The 27,885-nt window shown below is 37.7% G+C and overlaps 1 protein-coding gene across 1 annotated transcript; it reads left to right on the forward strand.

Moving 5' to 3' along the window:
• Window positions 1-27,456, forward strand: ctnnbip1 (catenin beta interacting protein 1). The gene is made up of 4 exons (XM_015378161.1): window positions 1-104; window positions 10,718-10,832; window positions 12,149-12,239; window positions 26,458-27,456. The coding sequence occupies exons 2-4, from the start codon at window positions 10,737-10,739 to the stop codon at window positions 26,514-26,516; spliced, it is 246 nt and encodes an 81-aa protein (XP_015233647.1). The 5' UTR covers window positions 1-104; window positions 10,718-10,736; the 3' UTR covers window positions 26,517-27,456.
• Window positions 27,457-27,885: the final 429 nt, after the last annotated feature.

Genomic DNA, 27,885 nt, shown 5'->3' on the forward strand with positions numbered 1-27,885 from the left:
CTCTGCCGACTGGAGGGATGTGACCCCGGAAAGGGACGCCCTGCTCATAATATAACAGCCCATTCAAACAGATTACACTCGAAATTAAAGCTGGACCAGGAGGGGTAAGCACACATACGCCGTTTTCTTGACGGGTCTTCGAATGTCAGAGGGTTTATTTTTCCGGCTGAACTGCGGCACCTGGATGCAGTTTACAGCCGATAGAACTTAGCCTCATTCAGGCTTTTGTCTGAGGCATGCTAGGCGAGCTAGCTCTGCTGGTTAGCTCCGCAGCTCGGCTCTCGTTCCCTCCGAAATCAAATGTCACCTCGTATTAAACCTTAGAGCACTTACAGCTGGTTCGGGTTACTGCATATATATGCCAAAACGAAGGATGTAACTCTAAAAACCGTTGGGAGGAAACAGGAATGGCTTGGCTGCTTTGCTAAAGATGCTACAGTTTAAACTGCGTCTCGCTACATGACAAGAACCGTTAACCCATTTCTGATTATTACCGACAATTCATGTTTCATACAGCAAAGAACATACCAGCAAAGAACAAGACAAAGTCAAATTTAATTAAATTACTCATAATTTCAACTTAACGTTATAACTAATGCATGTATGTTTTTATATTGCATGGCTGGAAATCTACAATATTGTCAGAATATTTTCTAAATATCTTGATGTATTTTTTGTTTATTCTTAAGTTAGCTCTAGAAATACCTCTTCCTACTTTCTATTTATAATCCAGCCATATATCCATTGTGCCACCCTGCCTTTTACAGTGTCTGCTGCCCCCCACGCCCAGTATCTGACAGCCCTCTTGGTGGCAAAGCTGGCTCCCTGTTGGCAGCAGGACATTGATGAGTGCTGCAGCCAGCAGGTGTCAGGCCTTGCTCATGGGCAAAACCCCCCACCTCCCCCCAGAACCCCCCTGGCAACTGGCACACCTTGTCATCTACCACAGCATGTTAAGCCTCTCTTAGTTTGCACATTCTCTTAGCTGTTTGGATTTTAGGAGGAAGATAAGGACCACTTCTTTACGCTCCCTGAGGGGAGTTGATCAGCTGCCTGCATGCAGTAGATACCAGGAGGGGGAAGATGGGTTCATCTTGCAATCACTTACTGGTGTCTTTGGTCTTAGCCTTGTTACCCATTCAGCATTGACCTGGTCGAGAACAACACTAGGCTCTCATCATATCCCGTTTGACATATTCACACCTAATGGACAGGTTTTAATCCTTTAAATTTCTTTAGAATATTTTGTATAACTTTAATCAATCTTTTTCCTTTTTTCCCCTCATTTCCAGTTATTGTTTCTTTGTCTCTTACAGCCTCCTATGTTATTATTATAGTTCCAGCAACGTAAAACATAAGTAGCCGTTTGTAATCAGGATTGTATGCCTCTCTTTGATGATGAGGCTTTTGAAAATCCTGCTGCCACCGCCCCAAGGGACCAGCTTAAGGCTGCAGCTTCTACTTTTTGAGGGACTCTAAGGAGTGAGCATAGCTGCCCTATGATCATACACCAGATTAGATGCTTTTTTTTGTTTTGTTCTTTTTTTTTTAACCAAAGGGTTTCTATGTAGCTTTGAAAAAATATGAAATTGTCCATTTTAATTTTGTTTTCAGGTATGAATAAGTATGGATAGAGAAACTGAATTATGGGGGGGGGAAATCCATCCTTCTTTCCCCCAGCTCAGTGAGACTTATGAAAATTTGGACATCTTTTCAACTATTTTATTTTATCTGTGCATCTTTTCAAGCGCCTATCCAATAATTTTTTTTAATTGTTTTTTTTCTCAGGTTTCCATATAGCTGAACTTTGTGAATCTATCCATCAATTTTTCTTTTTATCTACATCTTGATTCTGACCTCAATAGAAATTGTCATGCGTTCATAGTAAGTTCTTACTTTGGAATTTGGTTGCTCTAGCCTTACCTGCTGCTATTGAAAATACCTGAGGGTTTAGCTAAAATAGTGTGAAATGTTGTCAGCCCATTTTAGTGGACTCATTGGACTCGTTTTAGTGGAGGTTTTGAAAATGACAAATCACAACCTAGAAACCCTGCCATGAAGTAAGTTTGTTTAGTTTTCCCGGATTGTCTGAGTCACACAATGACTACAAAACATGACCTACTAATCAATGTATTTTCTAACAATCTAGTTCATCACTATTGTCCCAAATACTGCCACTATTGTTGTAACACCCCCAGATGAGCAGAGATGCGGACAGCCAGCAGGTCCTTAACAAAGCTTTTCTTGCCTGTGTTGTCTTGATTGTCATGCTCGTTGTGTTTGAGGACAAAAACTGCTTCGACCTTGAGGAAGCCTGAGTTTCAGATGCCAGCTTTTAGATTTAATACCCGTGTTATTTTGACTTTATCTGAACCTTCACATGAATGTTTAAATTAAAAGATGCAGTCATGTTGCTTCACGCTTTGCCTGTGTAGCTAATGTGTAATAAGTTAACATGCCAAAGATGTCTGCTCAATGTTTGGGTCTGGAGATTACTGTTAATATGTTTTTGTTGAAAAAGAAGAATCATGGCTATCGTGCAATATTTTTGCCATAAAGTAATAATTTGCACAGAGTGATTATTTCTTGAATTATATGTTGTGGTTTGTAAATATGTTTCGATTTGTGATGAAAAATGTAACAGTTCTGGTGCCTAGTGTTGAAAATATCTGCTTTTGCAGAAGCATGGTCCAAAATACCAAACATAGATAATTTAAAGTAGATCCATTCCTTCTTTCCTTCCTTCACATGCGTCTGTGGACCGATTACTCTCCCTTCTAGTCGTCTTCCTTATTCTGTGAGTTATGATCTTGCAAAGAATCTGTTACCATTTCTTCCTTTTTCCCATTATTGCGCCAGCAGTCGTCACCTTCTCGCTGATGGTCTAGTACTCTATTCCCTCTTGTAGTCTTGTCACTTAGATCCTCTGACGGCTCTTGTCTCTTTCATTGGGGTGCGGGTGGAATGGCAGCATGTATGGACATGGTTGCATCATATTTAAAGAGCTGCAATCAATAGGTTTAGTGATTGTTTGTCATCTGTGGGAGCCAGAATTTTATCTGCTCTAGAAAGAAAGCAATTATTAAAGATATCAGTATTAACAACTTGTCTGAAAGTTGAGGTAATATGGTAAAATAAAATCAATCCAGGCTTTTGGCAGGAGGCCTCATTTAGTCTGCCTTTAGGCGATAACTGCTTGTTTCACGTAATGATGTGAAAACCTGTTTTGTTTTTTGTTTTTTTTGTTTTTTTTATGTATTCTGCATTTCCACCTCTTGAAACATTTAAGGCAGTGATTTTCTTTCTCAAGTAAACAACATTAGTAAGCAAAAAATACTTCTGATGTGCAATGAGGAAGTTTTCAGAAGCAAACACTTTTTTTATAGACTGTATAGATGTTGTATGAGTAGTACTGACCCATTTTCCTCTTGAAACCTCATATTATTTTAACCATACACTAAGGTGAGGCAAATGTATGACAAAATGTCATTAGAGATGCGTGTGTTGTTTCTTTTTGGTGGGGGTGGTCGTGAGTTCAGCTGCTCTGCAGAACCAGGGCAGGCTCATCAGCTGGCAGCCCCACCAGCCTTATGGCCTACTAATGTTTCTCACACATTTGCTCCGGACGTTGGAGCAGCTCATGATTGAATTCAAGTTATTTTTCACTCTCACTTTTTCCTATCTGCTAAAGCCATCAGTCTGTTCGAGTCATATTGCAAGGCTCTCTCTTATGCATGCTGCGGGAAGGTGATTTGTAAACCGGAGGTTGACATCGTACCTGCATCATGCAGCAAGCCAGACTCCCTGGCAGCCTCCGTCCTTCTTCGCCCTTTGTTAATGTGGGGGCATATCACATTGCATAATGTGTGCCCTAAAAGAAAACCCTTGTTGCACTTTGTGGCTTGTCTGGAATCTAAAATGTTCAGGTTTTTCCTTTTTTTAGAAATGGCAATTAATACTTTAGGAGGTGGTGGGTCAGCAGCTCATTGGCTGCTAAACAGAACGGGATCATTTTCCAAAAATCATGTTGCCTTTTTTTTTTTTTTTTGGTCCGTCAAAATCCTTGCAGCTGTTAAGGCAGCCAGTTATTATTATTTAGATTGAATGGTTTCTATTTATATATGAAGTTATAAATTGACCGTCTCGAGAGAACTTTTAGTTACTCAAAGGAACAAATACAACCTGTTAAAAAAAAGTTTATTAGAATTTGTTTTTCATAAAATAAGAAATTGCAATTCTTATCATTGATGATAATTCAAAGAAAATTACACATCTCTTGTTAGGATATCTTAATCTTAACTATAAGTCTCACAAGGATGTTTAGAAGGAAAGCTAGACTATTTTCTCTTAATGCTTGATGCCTCCCAATCATGTAGCCCTGTGGATCATCACTGATCCCTGAGATGGAGTTGTGCTTGAAAGTGTACATTCCCCCCTCCCATCAAAGAAAATTAAACATTTTCACTAATAATTCATATATCACGAAAATGAAAACATAAATAACTACTAATTTACTAAAGGATAATTTAGTAAAATGAAATCTGATTTTTTTATTTTTGTTTAAAATAAATGAAAAAACAAACTGAGACAAATTAAAGCACTTTACTCATGATCAAGGAACCAACATACCTGTCAACAGTTGCAGAGATCTTACTGAAAAAATCCTGAACATTACAGAAAACACCTGATTTCAGTAATTGCCTCAAAATGTTCAACAAAACTTTAGTCCAGAAGCTCCATAAATGCTTGTTTGCTTCTTTTACTTATTAATATATACATATGTATGTGTGCATGTTTCTTTATTCAAAATCAATTTCCTGATTTCTATTGTGTTATAATTTTTATTTACTATTACTTTTGTCAACTGCAATTTAGTTTACCGGCAGCTGATTTGTTTTCTGTCTTTGATGGAAGAGTATGTAAACTTTGGAGCACCACTGTACATGGAGGGCCAAAATGTTCCATAAAATGAATAATTGTTCCAAAAAATATTTAGGTATTATATTTTAGATGGTAAATTACATTAATGCTGATTCAAATCTTACAATAAATACACAAGTAAGTTCAAATTTGTACATTTAAACAATTATGTCCGATTGCATAACGAAAAATACATTGACATAAATAATTAGATGTCAATTTTACAATAATACTATTACTTAATTTATTATTACATTAGCATAATATGTCTTCACTAAATGAAGAAATGTAATTCTTAATTTAAATAAAATTACCGGTGTTGATCAAAGGTAATAATAATTAAACTCTTCGCCCCTGATCCCTATCTGATTGGTATAAGGACTCTGTCCAGCATTTCAGCACTGAGGACAGCCCAGTCTTTGGTACATAGGAAGCAGGGAGGGGCTTGTCTCCCAGGGATTATTCCTGGATCAGCACTAAAGAAAGCCTTTGATTATGTCTGGTATAATACGCTGTTTCAGTCGAGACTGGCTGAGTGTCCCTTGAGGGATTAACGCACAGCCAGCTCACCTCTAGATGCTAACCTCGAGAACACAAAGGAGTTCGAAAGGATCCAGATTGGGGTCCTTGAAGGATTGTAAAACATGAAATATTATTACAAGCACCTGGAAGGCTACACAGCTTTCATTTTTAGCAGAGCATGGCTAAATCTGGACTGAGACTTTAAAGCTGCAATTATTCAAGCTGGGATACATCCCAGCTTGCAGCTCTCAAATTAAGTTCATAGGTGTAAAAGACTGTTTATCATATACTTATAGGCATGTTTTTACTGCAATCAATGTCTTTGTTGGTTTATTTTTATTATCTTTTTTATTTTGCAGTGATAAAATCAAATCTCTCCTCGGGTGTGGACAGTGATCCGAGATCTAAAGAAGTGTTTGCAGTGAAAAGCAGCCCTAGGTAGCTTCTTTGAAGAAATGAGCAAATGATGCCAATCCACTGCTCATTTGCATATTTCCATCAGAGTACCTCAGTAGCTCAGAAAGGATGTAATGTATATAATAAACCTTGAAGTGGGGCTTACTTTTCCTCACATCAAGGGAAGAGATGGCTTTTTATTCTTTGTTACACAGACATGTCCAACATCAGACAAATTGGTGAAGAGACTTCTCAGCAGCTAGCAGGACGTTTGAGTAATTTTTCTCCCCGTTGGTTTTGTTGCTCTTTTATCATTTATACGGTAGCTGAAATTGCTGTGAAAGGATGGCACAAAGAGTCGGGTAAAAATAAAACCTGCAGCACTCAAAGCAGACGGCTGGATGGACATGATGCTAAAAATGGATTTTTGAGCTTCAAAACCTTTGTAGTGTTTTTGTCATAAAAGCAATATGTTTATTAATACATGAAAGTTTATATAGGCCAAGCAGCGCTGAGCGCCATTGATGCTTGCAGCTTTGATTAATCTTATTAGCAAAAGGTACCGTATGGAGGATCTTCTCCTGCCAAAAACCAAGTGCACACATTTTCAATTTGAGAGCAGAATTTCCTTTACTCAAAATGTGTAATGCTTACATTCAAGACTTCTGCTTTCTCTCAATATTCTCTTCTCCATTTAATCTTTGTTTCTGCTCTCAAATCTAATGCTTTCTACGCACAGATGTTTTCTCCTCTCATTTACTTCCTTCTCCTTACCAGCAAACCGGTCTGCTTGAGTTAGAGATGCAGTCGCAAACCCGTTGGATCTGTTTAGGGATCTGTTCTGGGATTATTTACGCTCTCTCTCATACTGGAGTTGGATCGTCTCCTAGCAACCTTTGCAGCCAATAGAACGACAGCCTCAAAGAGTGCGCATGTTTTCTTCTACCAAGTTTGTCTCTTACTGCAAGGATTAAAGTATTTCGGCCCCAGGTCGGATTTCAGGCTCATAGCGATTGCCCGTGGGTAAAAAAAACAAAAATCACTCGAAGATAAATTGGAGGTAAATAAATTTTAAAAAGACAATCGAAATCCCTCTTGCTTTTGCCAGCCAATGGTAGCAAAGGAACGCTCAGAAACGAAGAGTATTAGCCAAACAGAAGAAGAAGCTGATTTACCAGTGTCAATAACTGACCGTGTATGAGAGTTAAAAATAAGGGGTTTGTGTCACCGTTTCTTGCCTGTGTCGAAAAAGTTTAGGCTCAGGAATTTTTATTTATTTTTTTTTTTGCTTTAATCCCTGTTACTGCTTACTTATAATAAAATTGCTTTTCAGCTTTTTTCTTCTAACCCAATTGTGCTCAATTGTCTTCAATCAAATACATTTAAAAAAACTAAATAGATTTATGAACCCTTTTAGCCACAAAAAAAGAAGGCTACTTGCTTAAGAGTCTTAGGCTATGTTCACACTGCAGGCCTTGATGCTCCATTCTGATTTTTTTTTAAATAAAATACAATTCTTTTGCATGGTTGTTCACATTTCCAAATATATGTGACTTGTATGTGATCTGAACTGCATTCATACAGCTTAAGTGTCCCGCATGCACAGTAGAGGATGCATTGATGTCACAAGCGAGTGTGCTCTCTGTTTATGGAAGTAAACATAGATGGTAGTGCTGGAGCACATCTTGCAATCTTTTATTTCTTTCCCAACATCAGCCAGTGTATTAACAACACAATCTTTTAAACAAGGTTGAAAATCAAGACTGCTCTCCGCATTATCGTCCACCATGGTTGTTCATTCGACAGAAGTAGCTGAAAGATCTGACACTGGGTATATTAATATGTGTTTAAATTATGTCTTTAAACAAAAAGCTCTATGTGAAAGTGTAACTCTGTGAAAATAAAATTTATTTCAATTGATTATCACATAGTTATTTTCAACCAGTCTATAAATATTAAACCTATGAACTCAATTATAATCTTATGAATTTTAATTTCACAGTGTTACAATTTCACATGGAGCTTTTTGTTTGAAGACATAATTAAAACACCTATTAATATACCCAGTGTCAGATCTTTCAGCTACTTATGTCAAATCAAACAGTTTTATTATCTAATTTCCCTGATAGTGACTGCGGTGCTATACCAGGCTGAGTGTCTGAGCTGGAGGAAAGAGCAGTGCAGCAACAAGACATCCTGACAGGATTTATAGCCTCAACATCATTTACTGCACCGCAGTTCCTCTTAACCTGACATGAAAGTAGTGATGTTATTTTTTTCTTTTTTTTTGGGAAGAGCAACGGTCACTTTTCATACTCCATCATTCAGTTAGTGGGTTTTACAGATTCCAAATGAAATAAAATAAACAATGGATGAAGTTATGCTTAAAGTCATTAAGATTGGCAGCTCTATATATGCAATATTTTGAAGCAGGATCATAATCTTGATGAGCTGTCTGCACAGGCATATTTTGAGGTGGACTTTGTCACATAAAAATACAAATTTTTACCAGCTTACCACAGCAATCATAGCAAAGCCACTCTCTGCCATTGATCAGAGGACTAGCACAAGCATCAGATGCATCTGTACACACTTTGTTCGACACGCTTCAGGAGCATCAAAGCTGCTCTTGAGGCGTGTTTGACCTTAATGTGGACAAGCATCAAAAATGAAGCAGGAGAAGCTTTTTGCTGCTAAAATCGTGTTAACTGTGAACGTAGCATTATATGAATCTCTCTCCAGCACATCTATATATACGTAATAATAATAATAATTTAACTTAATTGGAAATTTACCTCTGCATTTAACCCATCCCCTGCGGAGCAGTGGGGTGCCATCGTGGGGTGCCTGCGGAGCAGTGTGGGTTAAGGGTCTTTGCTCAGAGAGCCAGAGTGGCAGTCTGTGGAAGTGGGGTTCGAACTCATTTACCTACCTGACCCAGTAGCAGGCAATTTTTATTATAGACACAAATTCACCATGCTTTAGGAGGATTTTGGTCTGATTTTACCAAAATATGATTGCATTTAAAGTGCCTGTAGTTTAGCAAACACCATATGTTAAACTATGTGATGGTAGGACAGGGAGGGCTTTTGTTCAGCATCTCTCTAAAACAAACCGCTGACATGTAGACATTGTTTGATGCTTGTTGTGGAGACTTTTTGTTTGAGATTCTGCTCTTAGCTGAATCTATCCAAAATTAAGATCTGTAATTCTTAAAGAAAAACTCCTAGATATTCATCATCCTAAAAGGATGAAGTATAATCTGAAAACACTTCAGTTAGGTTTATCAACACAAGTGATCCTATTAAACCTTATTAATTGAATAATTATACTTAAGTTAATTGGGGATTTAATTATGCTACATTTTTAAGGCATTATAATAACACTCCAATAAAATATGAATAGTCATTTTTTTTTATATTTTTAGAGGATAAAATTAAAGTGGTGTGCTGTAAAGACCTCAACACAAGGCAGCTACTTAAGCAGAGTAATTACACTCGTCTCTCATCCTCTGCTTTTCATCCTGCGTCTGATACTCATTGCATCTGAGGAGGACCTATTGATGCTGCTGAGTTCCACTCAGCCTCCATATTGCACAAATCTCTGCATGGAGCATGAGCTCCCCAATTTGTCTGAACCTCTGAGACCTGATCAAAAGTACCTCTGAGGCTCATCTAAAGACACTGCTGTCACCACCCCCCTTCTCTACCCCATCTACCAGCATCCTCCCTCTATCTATGCCCCCCAACCCCCCTCCTATCCCCTGAAGGTCTGCTGAGCAGCTAAACTGACACTGTAGAGCTCTCCATCTTTTTAAGCTCTCCAATTAAACCGTGAGTGTTGCTCAGGTTTAGGCGAGTCATTCTTTGTCACTCTGCTCCGTCGTACGTTCAAATCGTGTCTACAAATGCCCACTGAAGGTGACCTTTAGTTATAGATACAGTAACTAGAAGCTTGATCTCCAGCTGCTCTGATCTGGATGAATCCACTGCATCAATGTGACAGTCAAACGGGGGCCAGTGGGACCCCCATTCTTCCCCCTCCCTTGTGAGTTCTGGAGAAGAGGGATGATTAGCCAGCTCCTCAATTAAACATAACCCTACATCAAACGGCCTGTCGGCATGCGTTAGTGGCCCTTTGTACAGATAAGAGGCCAAAAGAAATTGCCAGAGCTATCATCATTCTCTGTGATTTGCTCAGGTTTTTTTTATGAAACCAGTCGGATATGCATGCTGATGTTCTCTCTTATTTTTTTTGTGTGTGTTTACTTCAGTGTTTTCCCTTTCCTCTATGAGCAAATTTAAACCGGAAATCCAACAGTGCTCTTTGCGTTTTTGGTACGTTATGAGTTGAATATGACAGCAACCAACCTTTATTTGCACATGTGTGATGATGGCATAACCTTTCTTTATTTTATCACCACCATCATTAGCTTTGGCAGCTCCTTTTATCGCCTGCTTTATCACCCCCCTTCCTGTGTGATTATATTTTATTTTTCACTCCTATTGCCTATATTCTGCATCTCTGCAGGCTGGCAGTGAAAATAGGTCAGAGGCAGAAGAGAGATCGGTTTGAAAACTACCACACAATATTAATGAAGCAGTGAGAAACCAAACCTGTACTGCAGCCATGCTGAAGCAGGTCCACTGATTAAAGAGTGTCCCAGGAATTATGAGTTTAAGTTTTAAACCACTGTGCTTTCTTCTAACCATTTCAGATTCTTATTTGCTCTGTAGGTTTTCTGAGTGCCCTTTTGAGTTTTTTTTTTTTTTTTGGCTCTTTTTTTATTATAGCTTTAGTGTGTGCATCATATACAGATCACACAACCTACCATTTCACCTTTTTAAAATACTTATGCTGCTGGTTTTTGTGTCACCAGAGCCACAGGAGCAGAGGGGATGAACCGCGAGGAGGCGCCGGGGAAGTCTCCTGAAGACATGTATATCCAACAGAAAGTGCGGGTCCTGCTCATGCTTAAAAAAATGGGTTCTAATGTAAGTAAAGCGATTGGACCGACAAGCTTGTTTTGTATATAACATGTAGATCTTTAGGTTTATAGATTTACATAATGTTTTTTGCCCTATCATCTAGTGGTTTAAGTCTTTACCTTTCTAAGGGGACTTAGGATGATGCCAAGGTACTGTATGAAAATCATTTAGCATTGAAAACTTTACTACAAAGCTAATATCATTTATTGCTTTGTTTCTTACAACTCTTTTATTCCAAGAATTGACGCCAGCAGAAAATCTCTCCCTTAACGTGAACAAAATTAGATCTATTTTAGATCAGAGAAACTAAAATAAAGTCAGGGTTCTTTAGACAGACGTATTACACATGTGGACCTAAAGTAATTAGAAAAATAGGGTTGTTAGGAATGAAAATATGTCATGTATTTATGATGGTCAGAATACTGTTAGGGGATTTAGCTCACTTAGAACATTGTATACCAATTTAGAGGTGGTTTCTTCTGATCCATAATCCGAGTATAAGCACTTTTTCCCATCATGTAATTTGGATTGAGGCAAATTGACTTGACCCCGCATATTTGGAGGACGAGGAAGAATGTGTTTGGATGTTAATTTCCTGCTGTTCTCTAATTCTGTAAAAAAAATAAAAAAATAAAAAATCAGCAGCAACATGATCTGCTGAGCTTGTAGCTTGATTATGAAGGGCAGTAACACCTCAGCTGCTCTCAGAGTATTGGTCCATTCTGGGCCCTCAGAACCAACACTTTACCTGCGTTAGTTTTAGAAAATTAGTACATCTCTGTTCTTGGCAGACTGCTTCTAATCTTAATGAAGTGTTGTTAACACAAAAGCATCTCATGATCAGATTATAATTTTAATCCTTTATAAACCTTATTTAAAACCATACTGGTTTCAGTCAGATTAAAGGTTTTGTGCATGTAAACATAGCCACTGTGTGATGTAAAAACAGCCCTACACTTCCTACTCTAAACACACCATGCTATGATCACAAACAGTGGTGGCAGCATCATGCTTCTTGGATAGTACTTTTTCTCCAGAAGGGACAGTGAAGCTTAAATTTGCCTCACCAACAAAAAGAGGAGACTCCACAGACAAAATTTAGCTTCCTCAGTCTATTGAACATAGTTGGAAGACGTGGGGCAGAAAACGACACAGAGGCAAAGAAAATTCATCCAACTGAAAAAATGGAAGCACAGGCTTTAAAGATTGATCATTGAGCCCAATAACGGGACAAGTCATAACAAGTCATTTGGATCAGAGTTCCATCTGTTTGGTTTTGGTTTAGGCCTTATAAAACTATTGTTTTTCTTTTTTTTTCTCAGCTTACTCCAAGTGAGGAAGCTTTTCTCCGGAATTACGCAGGCGTGGTCCACAGTCAGATGAGCCAGTTACCACAGCACAATATCGACCAGGGTAAGACCAGAGCACACACTTCTTAACATTTTATCACATTTCTGCTCATCTTTATTCTTCCTAAATGAATATTTTATCTTTTCCAATGTGTAATAAAAGCATGTAGAGACCCCTCTTGCTTGCTGCAGAGCTGCAGCTCTGGCTGATCTAAAAACAAAAAAAGTCCCTTCATACCTTATTCTCAGACTGCACAGCTCAGCATACTTCCCTGACTGTGCCTTGGAATGACTTAACCACCCAACAGGTCTTTAAGATTACACACCCAGCAAACAGCCTGTATCTGTGGAAACAAGCGACTCCCCCTTATGTGAGAGTGAAACGCTGCTCACTGTCATTTCCGTCCTTCTCTCAACAGAAAATATATTTACTATGGAAACCAAATCAGCCCCAATCTTTTTGGTTCAGTTAATGAACAGATGAGTTCACTAGAGTGCGCTGTTGAGCTTTTTCTTCCATCTACTGATCACTTTAGGGAAGCCCACAAGATGGCGCTGCTTTAAAGCACTAATAAATGTGCAGAGCTGCTGCAGTTGTCAAAGCAACCAGCAGAAGATTGTACATCTTTTTGTCCAGCTAGGCTTCCATTACAATAAACATGTATTAAACAGAGTCCGGCTGGGTAAATCTGCAGTGGCTCACGTCCCGCTTTTATCTTTATGATCTTCACCACCCTTCAGACCGCGTTAGAGACAGAAAATCACCTTGAGGTTTTAGATGGGTGTCCTTGTCTGCGTCCTTTCTCTGTAATGAAACAATCAGTGCCGGTGAAATGTGGAGATGATCTTTTATTTTTCTCTTCTATAAGGCAGGTTTCATTATAGCCTCACATTTGTTTAATAACCAGCAGAACATGTAGAATGGCATCATTTAGGATGTTTTATGGCATGTATAAAAAGCTCATCAGAGATAAGTTCACAGATGTTCTGGTGCAGAAGTCTGTGTCTCTGCTTTGTCAATACAGCACCGGCAATTTAGTGCTGTAAGTGGTGGAAGTCGTATGTTGAACGTCCTCTGTGTGCCCATGAGTTATTCATCGTCTAGAGCTTGTCCGTGGCATTGTGATTAGCTATTACGAACACGTCGAAGGGGTAATCTGTTTTTAAATATTCAAGGCTGAACAAAGGACATGGTTTGGTGATATATAGTTTAAGATGGAAGGACTTTTTTTTTTTGTACAATAAAATGCATTCAGCACTATATGGATGATTTGAGACATAAAAAGAAACTTCAAGCATTAAATGACCATTGTGTTCTAGTTTTAATATGCCAAGGTGTTTTTTATTATTTTTTTATGTTGTCCCATGCAGCAGCTGCTCTGTCGTTGTTTTTCTGTTTCAGTCCAGCAGCAGGGGGTTTATTTTATTTCTGATAGTGCATCAGTGGGTTATTCAGAAGTTAATCAGGCTGTTAGCGGGAGGTGGACCTGGTGCTCTCCAGTATTGTACATAAATGGTAAAAACTAAAGGTCAAAACTAATAATTTATACTTGAACTTTATTATACCAAGAGACCGGAACTCTGCACAGCTCATCCTGATGGGATAAACAATGCTCTTTTTTTAGATGAAGGTATGTTATAGCTACTTTACACAAACTAAATTGCAGTTTTAATATTGAGGCTGAGATGTTTTCTCCTATGCAAATGGACCCAGTCAGATCTGACTCCCCTATTTGTAATTATTGTTCAAATGGCAGCACAGGCATATTTTTTTTTAATTAGCTAACACTGAGTTCAGATCAAATCTACACATTACTTAAAAAGGCTATAAACTTCACTGAGCAATCAAGAAGCTTGTTTCCAGGATCTTTCTTTCCCTTATGATCCCTGTAATGTTATAAACAACAACAGAAAGTAAAGAAATTAAGATCATTTTGTTTGAGAAGGTAGGTATATAGTAAAACAACAGGACACGTGGCTATATAAGCCCAAAATTAACAGGAGGGTCAAATAGTTAAAAGATAATTAAGACCAGATGACAAATTATGTTATATTTATGCTCATAGTGAGGTGGCAGCCTTTGCTGACTTTAGTTATGAATTCACTCAAATTGCACAGTAGGATATTTAAAGCTATTCCAATAATTAAAATTCCAAAGGTATCAAAATACCAATTTTTTTGGAAACATCCTGTCATAACAGCTTCAGTTATAGTTTAATTATATTCAGTTGAATTTTACTTTTTAAAAATTAGATTGTGTTTTTTTTCCACTCTTCTAGCTGCAGCTTGTTGTGTGCATCAATCGCACATACCTTGGTGGTTGGAGTATCAGCTGCAGTCAGGGATGGGCATAAATACATCAAAATGTATTTTCAAATAAAATACCAAATACCCACCTTTAAAAATGTATCAAAATAAAATACTGTATTTTTGTATTTTCAAAATGCTACAAAATACTTTATTCTAAGAGCCTTTTTCTACTATCCCTTCACATGAACACTATCTGTAAAAACATCTGAAAGCAAGAGACTCCTTCCATAATCAGTCAACAGATATGCTGACCCTTCATGTTAGACACCCCGATATAAACCCTGCCCTGAGAAATGTTCAGTAACTCAAGGAGCCCTTCCTTGGTTATACTTATTTACTCTATTGGTGGAATAGATTGCCCACTATAGATCAATGACAATAACTTAAAGACAAACAATCCAAATGGATGATTTATTTAGACATTTAAACTGGTAAGCATTTTAACATTTTAAGTGATTTAACACCATCACTACCAGAGTGCCCAACCTTGATATAAGACAACCATCATAATGGTTGCAGTTATGACTCATGGGACAATGTAGGCCCCAAAGGTCAAAGGTCACTCACAACTTAATCTAGTAAAATATACCCATAATGAAATTGTATGTTGACTTTAAATGGTTCTCATTATTGCTGGTTGCCTTTTCTTCCACTTCCAGTTGTGTAGATTTACTGCAAATAGTTTGAGAATCATGGCTAAGATCTTTGTCTGTGAAAGCAACATTTTATTTATTCTCACTGCTTGAAATAAGAAGTATATTCTAACCATGTTAGATCTGTTGCATGAACGGCAGATATAACTCAAATTCCCTTTCGATAATCATCTAAACAGGGCAATCAAAATTCCAGGACCAGCATAGATGACTTTTGAAATTATTGGATAATCTTCTCTGGTGCCAATTAAGCATTTCTCAATTTTGGATTAAAAAGCAAAGTAACTTCAATTATTGAGAATTGTACTGAGTAAAATATTACTGAAATTGTATTGGTAATGCCTTACATTACTGCATTAATGTAAAAATCAATGCATTACTGTAGCCTAATTAAATTACTTTTTACTCCCAACACCAATATTGTGTTGCCATACAGTCAACAGTAGAACATTATTAGGTACATTTTTTTTTACAAAAAAGTACATTAAAACAGCCAACACTAGTATGAGCACAAACTAGATTACTACAAGTGGTGGAGAAGGTCACCTGTGGTGCTGCAGCAGCACAAATGTTGACAATGAGATACAAAAGTCCTATGTAGGCTATATGCTAATTACATTAAACAAAATGAAACATAACAATAACTTTAAAAACGTTATTCTTTGAATGTTCACTGGTGTAATCAATGACAGTGAAACTAACAGTTAGCAGCTAACATTGAACGTTACACTGTGTAGTATAGTTGTAGAAAAAAAAAAAGAAGGGGGATGATAGAATTATACATAGCCTAATTAATATATTATATTAACCTAAAGCACTATGCATGGTATGGTTGTTACATGTCAGGTACGCCGGTCTTTGACCTTGACCACAAAACCTTACAGTAGACCTGAAGTCAGTCTCTAGACTGGCATGCCTATCACTGCCCCTACATAGTTAGGGACCAATTTCCCACTGGGATCAGCTTCATGGTCATGGTAGGCCACTTCTTTGATTTTATCTATTTTTCTAAGGCTAATCGTAAGCCGACAGCCCACCAAATGTTGAAAGGGCAATATTATTGCCATAACTGTTAATGTATTGTAGAAATTTTACACATTCAGTTATAAAATGTCACAGGGGATGGTATGGGGGGATGGTCATTTAAGGGGGATGATTTTTAAGAATTTTTTAAGAAGGAGGGATGCCATCCCCCTTCAACTCGGCTACTGGTTAAATTGAACAGGAACATGCAATAAAAAGAGTGATTCATGGTTGAGAATAAATCAGTTACTGAAATAAACTAGGTAAATTTGGTTGCTCACTTTGCTTTGAAACAACTTCCTTGACTGGTCCGGACAAAGCACCAAGTAGAAGACACCTGACTCAATCTAATATGCAGCACCGTGTGTTTTGTGTTGATCGAGCAATGTGCCCATAGCAGCTTTGAAAAGGGGCCAAAATTCCCTTGTGGTCGAGAATGGTATCACAGTGGACTTGACTGCAAAGGTTCCCCAGACACAATTTCATGCTATATAGATAATTAGACGACATCACAAACTGTGTCTCACAGAGAGTATTTTACAGTATTTTGAAAATACAAAAATGCACAACGCTAAAGTATTTTGATACCAAATGCAAAGGCATTTTCATCATCTCAATAAAATACAAATTACAAAAAAGTATTTTATGTTTAAAATACGCATTTCATATACTTTTATTAGAAATACCTCCCATTCCTGGCTGCAGTGATTAATTGTATGTTTTACATTGGCTTTTCATGTTCTCAAAGACTAAGATTTTGGAGGAGAGAGCTTCCAGTGAGGTGATAATCAGAAGGTTGGATGGTTTACTTGTTAGGAAACCACAATGTGTTGCATGAATGTGAAACGCTACTGTTGATAATGCAGGAAAAAATACAATGTCATGAATTCTTTTAGGAATTTCAATATAACTGTCTGTAAGAAGAAATTTAAATAAATGTCTCTGGAGATATTAAGACAAAAATCATAGTTCGTTTAACTGCATTTACTCTTTCAGATCTATGTTATTGTGCAACATGACCATTTGTTTCGTAGCTGTTTGCTTAAGCACATTAAAATAAAATGAATCTAAAAAATAATGATGCTTAACTCTGAAAAACTTACCGTATATTAACAGACAGCTAATAATTTGGTTTATTAGCTATTAATGTTAATCTAGTACTTTATTTCTACAGTTTCAAGATTTTTGAGTTCCAATAAATAAAATAATTAATTTAAGGTGTAATTTCAGTTGTGCCATATTTTTACTGTTCATGTTAGTTAGTTGCTGCTCTACACAGCAGTGAGTTAATTGGAAGTAAAGATCTGAACATGTTTAGGCAGGATGCCCTCTTACCAGCATAGTGTAGGGCTCTCAGGGATGAGCTGATATTGATGTTTTAAAACGTGCAGCTTGGTTCTTTCCGTCAGCTGAGAGAATCTTGACGAGAAAACTGCTTTATTTTCTTAATCTATGCAGAAATGAATGTGTCGGCCATTCTGATCAGTCATTCCCTCAGACGCTGATTAAAAGTCAGCAATCTTTCTGTCTGTGGGTCAATGAATTAGCATTTCAGATTACTTTAATTGGCTCATTAGCATAGAAGCAAAAGCAAAAAAAAATGTGTTAAGCAATTTTAATTATGCCAAGGAGGAACTTATCAGCCACAGTGCTGGGACTGAGATTTTCCTCTTTCAGCTGTTCTGCTCTGAATTCCTAATGTTTCGGTCATGGAGGACCTGCTATTCTTTGTATGAACGCTGGTATTATGTCGAGAAATCATTAATGGATACTTGTTTTAGTGTGAATTAGTTTATTATTGACTAATAAGGCTGTGCTGTTTTCTGTTGTTTCTTTTTTTTTAATGGATTAAGACACAAGGAGAAAGAAATCCTGCTTTCACAGTAGTGACTGCTTTCATTGTAATCTGGCTGCTGTTGTTTTTAATTAACTGTTTTAATTATAGTTTTGTGGCTTTTGCAGCTTGTTTGTACACAGAGACAACATTTGTACAGTCTGTAATTTTAACACAACAAGGCAAATAACTTCTCTCTTAAGAATGCTGGAGGGCTTTGAATGAAAGGAAAGGAGGAATTTTTGCAGAGCAAAGCTCATTCTGGAAACCTGAAGGAGTTTCCTAAATGGATGTGGGGCTGTTGTGCTATATATTTGTAGATTAGAGCATGAAACCCAAAATGTCTTATTATGTTCATGCCTTAAGCCCAGGCTGTAATTTTAAGAATGTTTTTTTTTTAATACAAATGATCCAATAATAAATTAAATTGATCTTATCCACTGAATAAGGATTTATTGAGAAACAACCATTTTTCACAATATTAACTAAACAAGAAAATGTTTTCTTAAAAGTTATTAAACATATTTTTAAGATGAAACAAAAAGAAAAAAAATAATAATTTTTGAAACACTTTTGAATATAGAGCTTTGGGAAAAACATGATGTCCTTCAGAATTACTCCAGGAGTACATCCACCCATCCAGGAGTTCCCATAGCAACACATAAACCCCATATGCCTCAGTTAAGGTCAGAGGTTATGGCTGAGTTTTAAGAAACAAACTGATCAAAAATTGCCTCTATGAGGGACTTCCACTCACCAAAACATTAAATCCTGGCCCACATTTGAATATCAAAACATCTTGGAAGACATTCTTGAGACGGCCAGGACTATCCTTAAACCTTTTAGAACATGTACACCTCTATGATTCTAACAAAAACACAGCATTTCTGAAAAAAAANAATCATTATTTTGGCACTTCAGTTCCAGGTGAAATTTTTCTCATATCTAATGTTCTTTTAATTAGACTGCATGTAGGCTAGTAATGATTACTTTGTGGGTTTGATTGGTCAAAAAAGCGGCAACATACAGCTATAAGGACAGTTTGCTCTCACACGTTCTACATTTATAGTAACACGAGACACACACACACACACACACACACCGGAACTTGGCGCGCCCCACCTGTCACGTCTCAATTCCCCACCAGTGGGTCGCGCCACACACTTTGAGAACCGCGGCATTAAACAAAAGGAAACCTAACAATAACTTTAAAAACGTGATTCTTTGAATGTTCACTGGTGTAATCAATGACAGTGAAACTAACAGTTAGCAGCTAACACTGAACGTTACACTGTGTAGTATAGTTGTAAAAAAAAAAAAGAAGGGGGATGATGGAATTATATTATGCATGGTCTATGCATGGTATGGTTGTTACATGTCAGGTACGCCGGTCTTTGACCTTGACCACAAAACCTTACAGTAGACCTGAAGTCAGTCTCTAGACTGGCATGCCTATCACTGCCCCTACATAGTTAGGGACCAATTTCCCACTGGGATCAGCTTCATGGTCATGGTAGGCCACTTCTTTGATTTTATCTATTTTTCTAAGCCGACAGCCCACCAAATGTTGAAAGGGCAATATTATTGCCATAACTGTTAATGTATTGTAGAAATTTTACACATTCAGTTATAAAATGTCACAGGGGATGGTATGGGGGGATGGTCATTTAAGGGGGATGATTTTTAAGAATTTTTTAAGAAGGAGGGATGCCATCCCCCTTCAACTCGGCTACTGGTTAAATTGAACAGGAACATGCAATAAAAAGAGTGATTCATGGTTGAGAATAAATCAGTTACTGAAATAAACTAGGTAAATTTGGTTGCTCACTTTGCTTTGAAACAACTTCCTTGACTGGTCCGGACAAAGCACCAAGTAGAAGACACCTGACTCAATCTAATATGCAGCACCGTGTGTTTTGTGTTGATCGAGCAATGTGCCCATAGCAGCTTTGAAAAGGGGCCAAAATTCCCTTGTGGTCGAGAATGGTATCACAGTGGACTTGACTGCAAAGGTTCCCCAGACACAATTTCATGCTATATAGATAATTAGATGACATCACAAACTGTGTCTCACAGAGAGTATTTTACAGTATTTTGAAAATACAAAAATGCACAACGCTAAAGTATTTTGATACCAAATGCAAAGGCATTTTCATCATCTCAATAAAATACAAATTACAAAAAAGTATTTTATGTTTAAAATACGCATTTCATATACTTTTATTAGAAATACCTCCCATCCCTGGCTGCAGTGATTAATTGTATGTTTTACATTGGCTTTTCATGTTCTCAAAGACTAAGATTTTGGAGGAGAGAGCTTCCAGTGAGGTGATAATCAGAAGGTTGGATGGTTTACCTGTTAGGAAACCACAATGTGTTGCATGAATGTGAAACGCTACTGTTGATAATGCAGGAAAAAATACAATGTCATGAATTCTTTTAGGAATTTCAATATAACTGTCTGTAAGAAGAAATTTAAATAAATGTCTCTGGAGATATTAAGACAAAAATCATAGTTCGTTTAACTGCATTTACTCTTTCAGATCTATGTTATTGTGCAACATGACCATTTGTTTCGTAGCTGTTTGCTTAAGCACATTAAAATAAAATGAATCTAAAAAATAATGATGCTTAACTCTGAAAAACTTACCGTATATTAACAGACAGCTAATAATTTGGTTTATTAGCTATTAATGTTAATCTAGTACTTTATTTCTACAGTTTCAAGATTTTTGAGTTCCAATAAATAAAATAATTAATTTAAGGTGTAATTTCAGTTGTGCCATATTTTTACTGTTCATGTTAGTTAGTTGCTGCTCTACACAGCAGTGAGTTAATTGGAAGTAAAGATCTGAACATGTTTAGGCAGGATGCCCTCTTACCAGCATAGTGTAGGGCTCTCAGGGATGAGCTGAAATTGATGTTTTAAAACGAGCAGCTTGGTTCTTTCCGTCAGCTGAGAGAATCTTGACGAGAAAACTGCTTTATTTTCTTAATCTATGCAGAAATGAATGTGTCGGCCATTCTGATTAGTCATTCCCTCAGACGCTGATTAAAAGTCAGCAATCTTTCTGTCTGTGGGTCAATGAATTAGCATTTCAGATTACTTTAATTGGCTCATTAGCATAGAAGCAAAAGCAAAAAAAAATGTGTTAAGCAATTTTAATTATGCCAAGGAGGAACTTATCAGCCACAGTGCTGGGACTGAGATTTTCCTCTTTCAGCTGTTCTGCTCTGAATTCCTAATGTTTCGGTCATGGAGGACCTGCTATTCTTTGTATGAACGCTGGTATTATGTCGAGAAATCATTAATGGATACTTGTTTTAGTGTGAATTAGTTTATTATTGACTAATAAGGCTGTGCTGTTTTCTGTTTCTTTTTTTTTAATGGATTAAGACACAAGGAGAAAGAAATCCTGCTTTCACAGTAGTGACTGCTTTCATTGTAATCTGGCTGCTGTTGTTTTTAATTAACTGTTTTAATTATAGTTTTGTGGCTTTTGCAGCTTGTTTGTACACAGAGAGACAACATTTGTACAGTCTGTAATTTTAACACAACAAGGCAAATAACTTCTCTCTTAAGAATGCTGGAGGGCTTTGAATGAAAGGAAAGGAGGAATTTTTGCAGAGCAAAGCTCATTCTGGAAACCTGAAGGAGTTTCCTAAATGGATGTGGGGCTGTTGTGCTATATATTTGTAGATTAGAGCATGAAACCCAAAATGTCTTATTATGTTCATGCCTTAAGCCCAGGCTGTAATTTTAAGAATGTTTTTTTTTTAATACAAATGATCCAATAATAAATTAAATTGATCTTATCCACTGAATAAGGATTTATTGAGAAACAACCATTTTTCACAATATTAACTAAACAAGAAAATGTTTTCTTAAAAGTTATTAAACATATTTTTAAGATGAAACAAAAAGAAAAAAAATAATAATTTTTGAAACACTTTTGAATATAGAGCTTTGGGAAAAACATGATGTCCTTCAGAATTACTCCAGGAGTACATCCACCCATCCAGGAGTTCCCATAGCAACACATAAACCCCATATGCCTCAGTTAAGGTCAGAGGTTATGGCTGAGTTTTAAGAAACAAACTGATCAAAAATTGCCTCTATGAGGGACTTCCACTCACCAAAACATTAAATCCTGGCCCACATTTGAATATCAAAACATCTTGGAAGACATTCTTGAGACGGCCAGGACTATCCTTAAACCTTTTAGAACATGTACACCTCTATGATTCTGACAAAAACACAGCATTTCTGAAAAAAAAAAAATAAATAAATAAAAAAGGTCAAACCTGGTTGCAGTATGATGGTCTTTCTATGCTGGCATCAGTTGCTGTAATTGATCAGTTCCTATCTTCTGCTGTCATTCACGGTTACCTTGAAGAAGAATGGACTGACATCCATTTATAGACTTTAGTTCACTCATGCTGTTAAATAAATCAAGGAGTCCAAATCTGGTTGATTTACAAAAAAAAAACAACAAATTACTTAAACATGCCTAGTCAAAGTTTAAACTTTAATCTGATTGTGAGTGGGTGGTCAGAAACATGCTTGGAAGCCCTTCTATGTGGCTCATTTAAAAAGCTAATATTCAGCTATCAGAAACCATGGCTGTTGTGTTCAAGGCTAACACAACCAGACGCTAGGATTAGGTCCCTCTTGCTGTTTAACATAGAGCTTGATTTGTTTAAACAGCTTTTCTCCTTAAAAAAATTATCATTTAAGGGTCAATTTCCACTTCTCTCTCTCTTCATTGTTGCATTCATTGGTTTATTCTATGTTATGTATGGAATCCTTGTACCTGGAAAACATTACGTGTCCATTTGTATTTTTGATGTTTTTATCTGAACCTTAACAGTCTGTGTACTGCTGATTTAATAAAAAGTCCCATCGGAGTGTTCAATCTTTTCTGTCATGATTATCTATTTAGGATTTCTGTGTCTAATATTTGCCAGTCTTTGGACACTTAAAAGCCATAATCGTGTTTATGTAGACCCGCACGACCCCCCCAGTAGTTTTCCCAACCTGCTATTCTCAGCACCTTTATCCCCTCGGCTGACCCTGCACAGATTGTGACCTTAAAGGCTGTTGGTTCTGCATCACTGCAACAGCAGAGTCATCATCTGGATGCTTCTCAGCTTTTTTCTGTCTGGAAAGGCAGCCAGGAGGTGCTTGGCATCTTTCACTTCAAACAGGCTGCCTCTGAGCTTAGTAAAAGATTTCTTCTCCTCTGAGGTTTAGCTGAAGCTTTTATGTTGCTTTGTTAATTTCAAGCCAACCACATATTGATTCATGCTGCCTCAGAAGTGTAAAGGAGGACTGGATGTTCTGGTTGTTCCTGATGTTGATACCCTAAAGATGGGATATCAGCAAAAATTTCCTACTTTTTGATTCTAAATATATTTTGATATCTTAATTATCTAGCAAGATCACTTATCTTTAGATGTGTTTTAATTTTAGATGTAACTCAAAGTTATAATGTTCTGCTTCATGATCATTGTCTATTTCTGTGATTATTCATGTTTTATATCTATATAGTGATTTGTAAAAGATATATTTTAGAATTGATTGCTGCTGTTTTTTAATTGTTTTTGAGCAAATCCACTCTCAGAGGGCTCTCCCTCACTGGGAGGGCGAGGTGAGGAGGGGCTTCATCCTAAAGCAGATGGGAGGGCGAGAGAACGGCTGGAAGCAGAGCTTCTTCAAAGCATCACCAAAAGCCGCCCGCTCGTACACAGCCTGATTTTTATCTGCTGCTAGGCAACAGCGTTGAGGGACCTGACGTCTCCCATCTTGCCGGCTAGAGCCGGTTGCTATGTGTGTTTGTATCGGGGCGAGGTCCGAACATGACGCTGAGGCTCTGTGTTCAGAATTAGCTCAGCCTCTGGAGGTATTTTCAGAGAATATCTGTAGGTTTCTGGCTCAAGTTGCTGTGAGTGTCCGTTACAGAGAGGAGAAGTCTTTCACCACACAGTTTAGATGGTGGGTTAATGTTCCGGGTAAAAAAGCAGAGTTCCTACACAGCCTGGAAAGGTCTGGAACTTGCTTTGTGTTTTTCGGTCTGAGAATGTTTGAACGATAAAAGAAAATGACCTGGAATGATATTTTGATATCATTTATATATACTTTATTGTCTTTCTATCTATTTAAATGTCCTTTCTTTCTCTTTGATGTTCTACCATCTGTCCATCCTTGATCACTCTCTCATGCCTTTACTTTCCTCTCGTCTTCCTTCAATCCTCCCTACCTCCATTCTGTCCTTTTTTTCATTATGTCTATCTTTCTTTCCCAGTTGTTTCCTTCTTAGGTTCTTTTTCTCACCTGCGCCGTACATGTTTGCCTCTTCTCTCCTTTCTTCCCTTCTTCCTTCTGTCCATTCCTTTCTTTCTGACCCATCTTCTTTTCTCCTTCCTTTTCCATCCTTGCAACCTTCCTTCCTTGGAGGTTTGAAAAGCTGAACCCTGAAACAGGTCCTCATATTGTTTGCTGTGCTGCAGCGTAACGTTAGAGGCGGCTGTTTTTAGTTGTGCAGCAGTGAAGATGACGGATGTGTGCAGGTGCAAAATCAACTCCTTTTTAGGTTTTTACTTCTCTGTTCTGTCTTGGAACAGATGTAATTGTATATATATATATATTTTTTTTTATGTTCCTAAATCAACATCGTTCCCATTTGAAAATAGTCATTCTTTACCAATAGATGTAATGTTTTATTTTAAAACTTACCGTGTGCCTCAGAGTCAAGTGAAACAGACAAAAATAGTTTGCAGGCTGTTTTTCTCTAATGAAGATGGTCTTCTCTTTGTATCAAACATGTCCCCGTCTCTGGCCTACTTTCATATCTCACATAATTAAATCTAACAAGCACACTTGGAAGCTGCTGTGAAAGTGTTTTTTAGGCAACCAATGAGGATGTGCTGTCAGAAATGCTTCCCAGCCTTTTGTAAAAGTGTTGATCTTAGTGTTAAATCTGTTTAAGACTGTAAGGTGGGGTTTTTTTCAACAGTGTAAGGAAGGTGCTGACAGTAGATTATCACAGTCAGGCATCATTTCCTCTTCATTTTGTGCTTCAGGTCAACAGAAAAGGACTGATCTGATCTCACGGCAAACTGGGTTAAATGATAAGAAATTAAAACCTGTTTTGGTGAACAGGGCTGCTCAGACTACTGCTGATTCTCTGCAACTGCGTCTCGGATTGACGGCCCAAGACAGAACAGGGCTCTATTTAGCTCAGACACCAGCAATTTGACTGTCAGACAGCAAAAGTAAAACACATTTTCTTTGGAGGAAATGCAAACTGACCGGTTTGTCACAGGACTAGATTTTGTATGAATGCTATGAAAAAAAATGGCTTTCCTTCCTATTTAAGGTCATGCAATATGGACTAAATGGAATATCTCCATATTTGTAAGGCCTTAGTTCTTGTTAAGATTTTTCAAGCAGGATTTCAAGGGTGACGCTCCATTAAAAAAAATAAAAAAAATACCAATTTTCTTCTGCCTTTAAAAACGATTTTTTAAAACCTCTCATTTCTCCCTCACAATGTCTAGAGACCGAGGTGTTTATATCGTCTGTCACTGGATTCTGATAAGAAGCAACAGCTGCACCATGTGAATTGAATCTAATGGGTTGTTTTTAATGGGACTGAAAAATATTCTAGAGAGGAAAGCATTTTTGGCAGGTTGTTTTTTACTCCATATAAATTGATTAATTATTTGACAACCCACTAATGAATCCCTCTTTCCTAAATAACAGCCGGCAGGCAGGTGTTATTGACTATTTGACAGAACACATAAGTCATAAGTAAACACAAAGGAGGCTGACATTCTAATCTAGTGTTGCATAATCGTGACTTAAGAGAGAGCCGGCTCCCTAAATGATGCTCAGTGGTAATAAGTACTGAAACTGTAGAGTTTAGCACTAGACTGGCTAACACCTTTGGCTAACACAGCTGGAATAGCAGTGAAGTTTCAGATCTTGGTGTTATCAGGACAGAGCCAGGATGCTGCTGTCAGTGTGCTTCTACAGGCGCCGGCTGCAGGCGGGGGGATGAGTTTACCTGCATCTACCAAATGGATCGTCATAACAGGGTGTTTACTCTTGGTTTGCTGTGGACTGCATGTTCAACTAGACCAGGTGTTAAAAGCCTGAAAGAAACCAGACGCTTGAACTCCTTTTCATAAGGATATGAGTGAACAACGTCTCTGTTAGCTTCTTAATTTGCCTCCTCAGCTTTATCCTCACCAAAATAAAGGACTACATGAACAAGCTCGCCAGTAATTAGTTAGGGAGACATTTTAGGGCTTTTTTTATTATTATTATTCTGCGTTGCTCCCTTCTGAGAATGCCCTAATTTCGTTTTTGTTTTTTTTTTTTTTTTTTTTTTTTTTTATGGTTTTAGATGCATGGCTGAATATTTCTCATTTATTTCTCCACTTCCTTCCTATCCTAGGTCCAGAGGATGTGGTGATGTCATTCACACGGTCAGAGACAGAGGACAGGCGACAGTGACCCAGGCCTCTGCCCCACCCCCCTCCACATTAAAACCCTCCACCATCCCAACAACATTCAACTCCACAAACACAACACTGATGAGCTCAGGAGAAAAGGGGCGAAGGAGGAGGAGACGCACTACACGCCGCCGGGCTCTCCACCCGTCCCCTATCATCCTGCCCCTTCCTCATGTAGAGATGGCACGACGTCACCTGAGATGCGTTCAGGAGGGTCACTGTGGGCTGCAGCCTTGGCAATAGGGCCCTCTGTGAAAACACACATTGGATAACTATTTTGGGTTGTACTATTATTATTATTATTATTTCATTTATGTTGTGAGGAATACAAGTAACGTTCAGTTCATGTCGAGATGTCAGTGAAGCGTCAACAGCTGGCTCGGGAGAGAAAGCAAGTGTCCAGTCAAGATGCAGGCAGGATAATTAATCCAGTCTGAGAGTTGTTGAAATTATTTCTGCTTTTTAAATGAGCTTTCCTTTACAGGCTGCAGGTAGTTTGGGGTTTTAGCTGTTGGGTGTTGCTTTGTTTTAGAGGGGGCCTCATTCTTTAAAACCTTTTTGAATGAGCAGCAGGTTCAGCTGTGTCTCAGGATCCCCGGTGGGGTTCAGTGTTACTATTTACTACTTTATCATCTCATCGGACCACTCATGAGGTGAAGTTGGCGTGTAAACATTCAACTTTTCCAGGAATAAATATTTTAAAATGACTGCATGGCTACATGTAACCTCATCAACGTTTGTAGACTCGGTGCTTCTGTTGGCGGGAATTCATTTTAATTTATTATCTCTTTATATCAGGTTATGGCCTTTTTTATTGGCGACCCCTGACCTTCATCTGCTCGATCTGTAGGATTCTTAACAAGGTATCGACAGGCTAACAGATCAGTATCAGTCTTTCATGTTTAGTTGATGCTGAGGGGTAATGAGTCTCCTGGATCAGTTATAATGACCCCCGTTTGTTATTCTGCTGCTGCTTTTATTTTATTACTCAGTGTTTTATCATGATGAGGGATTAATCAGACACTACCAGACATAATGGAATCAAACAGGAAACACAGGTGGAAACATCCTTTGCTTTTGGGTTGTTTTGACTCATTGCTGATGTGTAAAACTTTAATATTATTGTTGTTGTTTTGTTTTTTTATTGTAGGTATAGCTGGAAAAAGTGGGAAGAATGAATTTGTGCCAATCATGTTTTCTTAAAACAAGCTATGGGTGTAATTTATCCTGTCCTGTAATGACAGAATTGTGATTTCATCAAATCAGGAGCCGCCCCTTTAACGTTAACCAGCAAACAGTGGCTCTTTGTTCACACTAAATTCACGCAAACTCTAACTTTTTAACGATCTAATCCAACCCACAACGCCAAA

Source organism: Cyprinodon variegatus, unplaced genomic scaffold (assembly GCF_000732505.1).
Source record: "Cyprinodon variegatus isolate N-32 unplaced genomic scaffold, C_variegatus-1.0 Scaffold165, whole genome shotgun sequence".
NCBI lineage: Eukaryota > Metazoa > Chordata > Actinopteri > Cyprinodontiformes > Cyprinodontidae > Cyprinodon > Cyprinodon variegatus.